Here is an 8,982-nt window from a genome sequence, read left to right as displayed (position 1 = left end):
AGAAACATAATACATCACCAACTTAATCCGGCGAGAAGCTTAGAAATTCCAGACAGGATGGATGCGAGAACAAATTAATGAATCTTAATCAACACTGCATTTTATCACTAAATTGAATCCATCTAACCAAAAACAATGGTTGTTCGGGATACCAATGTACAGGGACCAGTATCTTTCCTAGACATTTGTAGTCGGAGTTTTGCTTGTTTAATGTGATCATCTACATTTATCGGGTTCAATTCCTTTTGATCATAGCAACATTAGCCTCTACAATATTTGAAACCGTGTATTTGAGGTTTGGCACTTAAAATTTAACAAATAAGGTTTGCCACAATGATATTTTGGTGGTTTGTATGTGAGTATGAAAAAATTTGATTCTTTTATAATTTCATGTTTAATTACAATTATGTTTATTTGATTATGTTTGTTTATTTATGTAGAACTCATGATTCAAGATTAAGAGTTTTGAAGACTATGGAGTTACAAGATGGTGTTATTATTATTTTTTTTTTGGTACTTAAAATTTGACATATAAACAATTGTAGTGAGATAGATAAGAGGTGCTAAGTTTTCTTTTATGGTGCTTACTTATGAGGAAATACCACACTATCCTTGTGATGATCATGATTGGCCAGACGTTAGTTAATGACACTGAAGTTATAATAATACTTGGATTGTTTTTCAAGGTTTATTTGCGAAGCTTGAAAGTGTTTTTAATGATTGTGAGCGGGTTTTGTGAGGAGGTTATAATTAGAGTGAGAAATTATTGAGGTGGTTAATTAATATTAATTTTAGAAGTGGTTATAAGTCACATACTAAAATATGGGTAATGTTTAACATAGCTTACAATTATTAAAGCGGTTATGGCATCTCCAAATATGGCTAATTTTAAATGATATGAACTTTATGCGGTGACATGTGACCAAAAAATCTTTCATGGAGGTTCACATCATTATGTGACCTGTCAAAATCCTGTACATTGTTACTCCGACATCCCGTCAACTTATTCCCATCGAAACACATGGGTATAATCACGGTGATAGAAATGTGGTTTAGTATCCGGCAAAAACTAATTGAAATGCGGTGTCAGTTTTGAAATGTAAGCTGGGTTGAGTACTCAAACAAGATTATTATCAACATATACACTGTTACACATTATGAGCTCATTGCTTTTTAAAATTTAGATTAACCATTTATGCTTTGATTGTTTGGGACTTGAGCGGTTTACTATAAAAACTTTTAAAATGTTGAAACATGTTATATTAGTGAAAACCATATAATATATGGATATAATAACTTTCAAATCTATATAATAAGTGGTTTGCAATAAAATATACGTAGAAACATCTTATATTAAGTGAGAAATATAATTTAATGTCACGAGATTATGAGGTTTAAGTAAATACCCTATAATAAGTGGTTCATTCTTTTTATAGTCACATGCTAATTCCAACTCAAGAGGTTAGCAACCCTACCCCTAGGATTAGCTCCTATAATAATAATAATAATAATAATAATAATAATAATAATAATAATAATAATAATAATAATAATAATATGTAAATGTATAAAAATGTATTTAATATTAAATATTCTAAAACAAAATATAAATAATAAATAATAATAGGTTTTTGGATATTAAAAATAATAAATAATAATATTAAAATATGTAATATGTAAAATGTATAGAAATGTAATATTAAATCATAATAATAATCATTAATTAATTACTAATAATAATATATATAACTAATAATATTCAAATATTAATGAATTGTATTTTATATAAATAAAATGTTTTAAAATAATAAGTTAAAGAACTCCTATAATAAGTGGTTTTATTATAAAGTGAAACATGCTCTTTAATAATAATGGGTTTAATTATACGAGAGTCATATATATATAAGCGTGCACTGGATCGTTATATATTTTTAAAGCTGTAACTTTTTGGTTCCACTCAACACTGTAGAGTTGAGCCACGATAGTCCTTATAAAGCTCCTGAAAGTCTAACCCTAATAGAGACTAATATGGCTCAATTTAATTAATAATGGGATTAAAATGTTACAATTTAAAATACAATGACCTACGACTCACATGTTTGAAAAGTGAGCAGCTATGTCAGAGAGTGCTCCGACCTGTCATAAAGGAATAGCTAGTGCAATAAGTGAAGAAAAACTTTATAATAGGAGTTTGTTTACTATAGACACAAAGTAAAACATGACCTCCATGCGAGAAACTCAATATAATGTATTGTAGTAACTGGTTTGCAACAAGTGAAAGAGCTCTCTAGTGGTTAGATAGAATGATGTTAACCCCATATCCGAAAGGGTTCGTGAGCCCGAACAAAGGTTAGTATTCGAGTTACAACCAAGGCTCGGGGGTTAGCATTGTGTTTTCTAAATTGAAAATTATTTATTTTACCTACGAAAACCATATATAATAAACAACAATCTAGTGGTTAAGATGTATAATTAGAAATGCCTACCTAGTTTTAGTGTATGCAATCAAATTCAATCAAAATATAAATTAAAAAGAAATATACTTAAAATTAGAATACACCTAAATTTAAGAGACTATGCTAATAATAACAACCCAGGGGTTTTGCATTCGGGTGTCAATCCTGACAAACTAGTAGCCTACATAGTATTTTGTTCTGAGTGAAAATTTATTTATATTAAAGATATACACTATTATGTGAAGATAATGTATGTACTAATGATAACCTATAGAATAGATTAGTGGGACTAATTTCGCATGACTACTATATATGATTAGAAATTATAAATTATAATAGATTACCTTTGTGTATTGGATGCTTTTATTTTATTGATTATTGTGTGTAGCTTAAGTGCCAACTTAATATGATCCCGCGAGTCGGTTTAGTAAGTGAATAAACACTATAATAAGTGGTTTATTATATACAAAAGTAGAAACCATCATCTCATATTAAATAGAGAAACTAAATCTAATATAAGTGGATGGGTTTGGTTTGAGAGGTAGCAGCTCTATCCATAAGTGATTACATCTGCAATCCGGGTGGCGAGCACGGCCTGCGAGTTTACTTCCCATCCACAGTTTGATAACCGGGGATCTAACTTCAGAAAAGGTTTGAGTTTAGTGACCGGATGAGTCCGGGTTTTGTGCAAGTAGCAAGTAAGCAATCCATCGGTAAAGTGATCCGCTACAGATTTTAAAGCATTTTACGAAATTGTACAGATGATTTATTTTGATATTTTAATTATTTTCTAACTATGTAGTATTTGAGGAAAGGCTGAGTGTTTCTTATCTTATTTATTTATTATTTTATGATGATTGATTATATACTAAGTTGTTTATTTATTTTTCACACGTTGGCATTATTAGTAATTATTTATTATTTTTAAAATTTTTGGGTTTTTCTCAATAATATGAGTTTTTAAATATGTATTTATGCTTGTATAAATATTTGAAAAATATTTAACGATATTTTGTATTTTGATTATGAAATTTATTTGGAATATTTTTGTGAGGTTTGTAGTCGTTTTTGTCCATACATCGGATCAAGTGAGTCCGGGCGTGATATCTCATTTCTAGATGAGGGGATGCAAAACGAGCAAAACCACTGAAGCAATATATTGGTTTAAATTCCTAGTAAATTAGATTGACAATGAGATGGCGGCCCATGCCTTCTATAGTCATTTAGGGGCTCATGTTTGATGCCAATAACTAAGTGCATATGTTGCTACTAGACCACCTGTTTTTATAAAGCCTATGAGTGAGTGCATTAGTTGAAGTAATATTTATTTAGAAAAAGTACACACACCCAAAGTGTGGTTTCTAGGGTTTTCTGCAAAATAAGGAATGATGATTTTTTTTTCAATTCTATGATATGTGATTTTCCAGATTTGCAAAAAAAGGGGAAAACCGTCAACAATGTTAACTTTTCCAGTTTTGACAGGGGCAAAATTGTCCATTTATGTAAAAAATCATTATGTGGCTTAAAAAACATGATTTTTCAACATAATTTTGTTGATTTTTGGAAATCTTGTTTAGTGAAATTTTTGGAAGAGAAATACATTTAAAAAATATATTTTTGTCATATAAGTTGATTTTTAAAATGAAATGACAATTTTGTCCCCAGTGAGTTAACTTCGGTTAATTTGGCTTGATAGCGGTTGTTCCCTTTTTGCAAATCACGGGGAAACTACGTATCATAGAATCGAAAAATTCTTATTCCTTATTTTGCAAAACTCGAAAAACTACATGGATTTATACTTTTCCTTATTTATTTTTAGATAAAGAAATCTTGAGTGCTTGCCATTGCAGTAAAAACAACAACATTGTCTACTAAATCACATACAGTTCAACATCAGAGGGATTGCTCCCAATGCTAAATGAAAACTTGAGGATAAGAACTCATTTTCTTACACCTTAACAAATAGCTCCCAAGTTTTCAATGATCGGTGCTGGAGATGGTGAGATGGGGGGAAAGCCGGATGGTCTGCCGATACCTAATCGGTCTTGGGCTACTGTTGTTAAGCCGAGAGAGAAGGCATCTGTGGAACAACCAACAAGCATCAACCAGAGGGAAAACCTTGAGAAGCTGAAGAAGTCAGTCAACGACGTCGTGATGGTGGAAAAGGCGATGAGGACCCGTGCTACTAACAGGATGGCGAACTCTCTGTTCGGTAAATTTCTTGGGAAGGCCCCCCCGCTTGAAGTGGTCAGGAAATCCCTAACGGAGATATGGAGAGGCATGGGTCCATTCTCGGTCTCTGACATGTCCAATGGTTTCTATCTCATTCACTGCGAGAAGCCAGAGATGGTGGAATCACTGATGTGGGAAGGACCGTGGACAATCAGTGGCATGGTTCTACAACTGACGCCGTGGAAGGATCACTTCCAGCCGACGTTCGAGAAGCTTGATCTGGCGGCGGTATGGGTCCAGCTACACCATCTTCCGATCGAGTATTGGAGTGGTGAGGTGTTGGAACTTATCGGGGACAGCTTCGGGCGCCTGCTGAAAGTCGACGAACACACGGAGAAGCTAACCAGAACCAAATTTGCAAGGATTTGTGTCGAAATCGATTTATCCAAGCCTCTAAAGCGGGGGTTCTGGATTGGGGATGAAGAAAACCGGTGCATGGTGGCAATTTTCTATGAAGATTGCCGGTGTTTTGCTTTAATTGTGGTCTAGTCGGCCATGGGGAGGGTGCGTGCCCCCATGGACCTGGGAACCAAGAAAGGGAGAGGCTGGGGTTGGCGCGATGGTCGTGGACCAAGCCTTGGAGCAACATGGGGAACCACCGAAAACTGACTTGGACACCGGTGGGGAGGCTGTGTTGGACCAAGGTCCTGATGGAGGAAACCAGTATGGGCCATGGATGGTGGTGCAGCGCCGTCACCGTGGCCGTAGGGGGGGGGGCCCGGTGTCAGTTGCTGGACAGGGCTCGCGACGCAACGAGGGTCGGGCTGATTGTGACATGTGGAAGGATGGGAAAGCGAGGGACCAACACGTGGCATCACCGATTGAGAAGCAGATGACGCGTGGAGGTCGCTGGTGCTTGCGTGGGGGTCACTCTTCAGTGCATCGGGGTAGGTTTCAGGATCTCGGCCTTTATTCAAATCCGGCTGTTGAGGTGCCTCAAGACGTGATGCATGACAATGACGTCATAGAGCCTTTAATTCGGGATGGAAGCGGACCTTTCGAGACGAACATACTGAGTGAGGCGTCTGGCTCGAGGCGGAAACCCGGTGACTTGTTAGAGAATAGAGACGTTGGGGAATGGGTGGATTTCATAGGGGGTTTTGGGGAGGCGGAGCGTAGGTCTGCAGAGGAGAAGGGGAAAGGCATCATGGTTTCCGCTCGTGCCTCTAGGCCACTGCTGTTGACTTCTGTGGACCTCACCCGTGACGATTGTGCCCGTTCTCCCTCCCCGGCTGGGTCTTTACGGCAAAGTGAGGGCGGGGGGCATAACAACCTGGTGGATCGAATAATGGATGCTCTTCAAAATAGGGCTGGGGAGCCTCGAGATGCTGAGAACTCAGACGGAACCAGCGACAGGGTAGATTCGGAGGAGGAGATGACTTTATTTCAATATCAGATGGAATCCCGGGGAGGAAATGCAGCCAGAAGGGGTGTGGTGAAGGTCGCAAACCGAGCTAAGAAAGGGAGGAACAACCCTTACTAATCTGTGTTTTTGTTGGGTGTCTTTTTCTTTTAGTTTGTTAATGAAGGACATATTAATGACTAATGTGTTGTGTTGGAACTGCAGGGGTCTTTCTAACCTAGTTACCCGGAACCGTATTGAGGATTTGCAGAATAAGTACAAGCCCCAGATCTTGTGTCTTGTTGAAACAAGAGCCAACGAAGATAGAGTTTTGCGTTTTTGCAACCGGTTTTCGAGATGGTGGGATTGGGCGGCAATCCCTGCCCAGGGCATGTCTGGTGGCATTTTGACCTTATGGAAGAAAGGGGCTGCGAGGGTGACGCCTATTGCTCTGAACAGACATGTGTTGTATTTGGTCATTACTGCATACGATGTTGAGAGCTGGGTTTTATTTGTTGTCTATAATCCTCAACTATTGGAGGGCCAAATCAAAGTATGGAGGGAATTGTCCAAGATTGCAAGATTAAAGCTTCCCTTGCTTGTGGCTGGCGATTTCAACGCAATTGCTAACACTGAGGAACATCGGGGTGGTCTTTTCAACAATTATGCAGCTAAGTCAAATTATTTTAATAATTTCGTTTGTTTCAGCAATTTAATTGATTTGGGTTTTTTGGGGTCTGCCTTTACTTGGTGTAATGGTTAGTCGGGTTGTGCCCGTCGTTGGGCACGACTTGACCGTTTCATGGCCAATGTGGATTGGTTGGAGTTTTTCGATTCGTATTTTGTTACGCATTTGCAACGCATTTCTTCTGATCATGCCCCGCTTTCTTTGAAAACTCGGTTGAGGTCTCATGCTAAAAAGAAAATTTTCCATTTTGAAAATGTTTGGTTTGATCATAAGGGGTGTCATGACTCTGTGATTAGTGCTTGGAATTTTAACCCAAATTCTTCCCCATTGCATGCTTTCTCGCATTTGGTCCACCGTACTAGGCATAAAATCATTTCCTGGAAGAATGCTGGTCTCTCCCCGATTGAGGTTGATATCCAAAAGACTGAAAGGGACATTGATTTTTTATAAAACTTAGATAGCCTTGGCAATCCCCTCTCCCTGGACTCTAGATGCCTTAGGGCCCTTAACAACCGCCACTGCGCTTTACTTAGGCAAATAACATTCGCTGGGCTCAACGAGCTCGCATGCTTTGGCTTAAGGAAGGTGATTTTAACTCAAAATTTTTCCATAACATGGCTAAAATCAGAAGTCATAGAAACAAAATTTCCTGTGTTAGTGATGTCTCTGGGTAGACCTTTACTAAGCAAACTGAAATTGAGAATTGTTTCACCAACTTTTTCTGTGACCTGTGGACTCCTAGGGGTAGGTGGTCTTTCTCTGATTTGATTAGAAATCTTCTTTATGACCATGCGACTATTAGTGAAGTGGATAGGGTCTTTCTGACTAGGGAGGTGACCTATATATAGTGAGATCCTGATGACTATTAAATCGATGGCCAAGGGTAAGAGCCCTGGGCCTGACGGCCTGAATATCGAGTTTTATTTATTTTATTGGGACATTATCAAGGATCCTCTTTATAAAGCCATCTCTCATTTTCTGGCCACTGCTCAGCTACCTAAAACCTGGGGTGAAACTTACCTTGTTCTTATCCCAAAGTCTGATAACCCCAAGTCAGTTTTGGATTTTTGACCCATCTCTTTGTGCAACGTTTCTTATAAAATTATTCCCAAACTTTTAACGAATCGTTTGAAGCAAATTATTCATAAAATTGTTGGCAAGGAGCAAAGTGCATTTTTAGCAGGGAAATCTTGCTTTGACAACATCATTGCGGCCCAAGAGATTGTGCATTCCTTAGAATATGAGATCAGGACCCCCCCTAGGATGATTTTAAAGGTTGACATAGCTAAGGCTTATGATATGGTAGAGTGGGAAGCTGTTCTTGCTACTCTCCACCTTATGAATTTCCCAGCTTTGTGGATTTCTTGGATTAGAGCTTGCATGTCTTGTGCTAGGTTTGCTATTTTGATTAATGACCATATGACTCAGTGGTTTGATAGTGGTAGGGGGCTCAGGCAAGGGGATCCTCTATCCCCTTATCTGTTCCTTCTTATTTCTTAAAACATGTCCGCAATGTTAAACCATGCCTTGTATCAAAATTGGATCCCTGGTTTTGATGGCAGACTGAATGTGAACTTTAACCATCTTATATTTGCTGATGACTTGATTATTGTCACTCGAGCTTCCCGATCGGCTGCTAGGGCCTATAGAGTCTGCTTGGATACTTATAGGGACCTTACTGGGCAAATGCCGAATGCCAATAAATCGAATATCTACTTTCCCAGTTGGATAAACAAGACGATTTGTAAGGCGATTGTGAAAATTCTTGGGATGACGGTTGGTGTCTTTCCTTTTAAGTATCTGGGGTGTTTGATTGGCCCAAAGCGCCTGAATATTAACAGTTTTCAGCCCCTGGTTACCAAAGCCCAGTCGTGTATTAAGGCTTGGAATCAAAACTCTATCTCCTTAGCTGGTAGGGCTGTACTAATTAATAGTGTTTTGATGCCCATTACCACGTTTCAGCTGTCCTGTGTGGGGGTCCCTGATTCTGTCATTGATCAAATTTCTAAAATAGCTAGGAAATTCCTCTGGGGTGGGAGTTGTAATCGTAGCGGCTTCCATACTATGGGGTGGAACACCACTACCCTTGGAAAATCTGAGGGGGGCCTTGGTGTCAGGAACTTAAGGAATGCCAAGTATGCTCTCATGGCCAAAAATGTTTTATGGCGCTTAACTGTGAGGATAAACTGTGGGTTCACATTTCTCACCTCAAGTATGGGACATTCCATTGCTGGGGTAGAAGTAATACCAAAAATGTTTCGATT

The 8,982-nt window shown here is 38.3% G+C and overlaps 1 protein-coding gene across 1 annotated transcript; it reads left to right on the top strand.

The window, feature by feature from the left end:
• The first annotated feature begins 4,436 nt into the window (after positions 1–4,436).
• On the top strand, positions 4,437–5,177 carry LOC120258150. Its single transcript, XM_039265502.1, has one exon. The coding sequence runs from the start codon at positions 4,437–4,439 to the stop codon at positions 5,175–5,177; it is 741 nt and encodes a 246-aa protein (XP_039121436.1).
• The last annotated feature ends 3,805 nt before the right edge of the window (positions 5,178–8,982 follow it).

Source organism: Dioscorea cayenensis, chromosome 4 (assembly GCF_009730915.1).
Source record: "Dioscorea cayenensis subsp. rotundata cultivar TDr96_F1 chromosome 4, TDr96_F1_v2_PseudoChromosome.rev07_lg8_w22 25.fasta, whole genome shotgun sequence".
NCBI lineage: Eukaryota > Viridiplantae > Streptophyta > Magnoliopsida > Dioscoreales > Dioscoreaceae > Dioscorea > Dioscorea cayenensis.
Note: the sequence above shows the minus strand (reverse complement) of the source record. Positions and strands in the feature narration are given on the sequence as shown.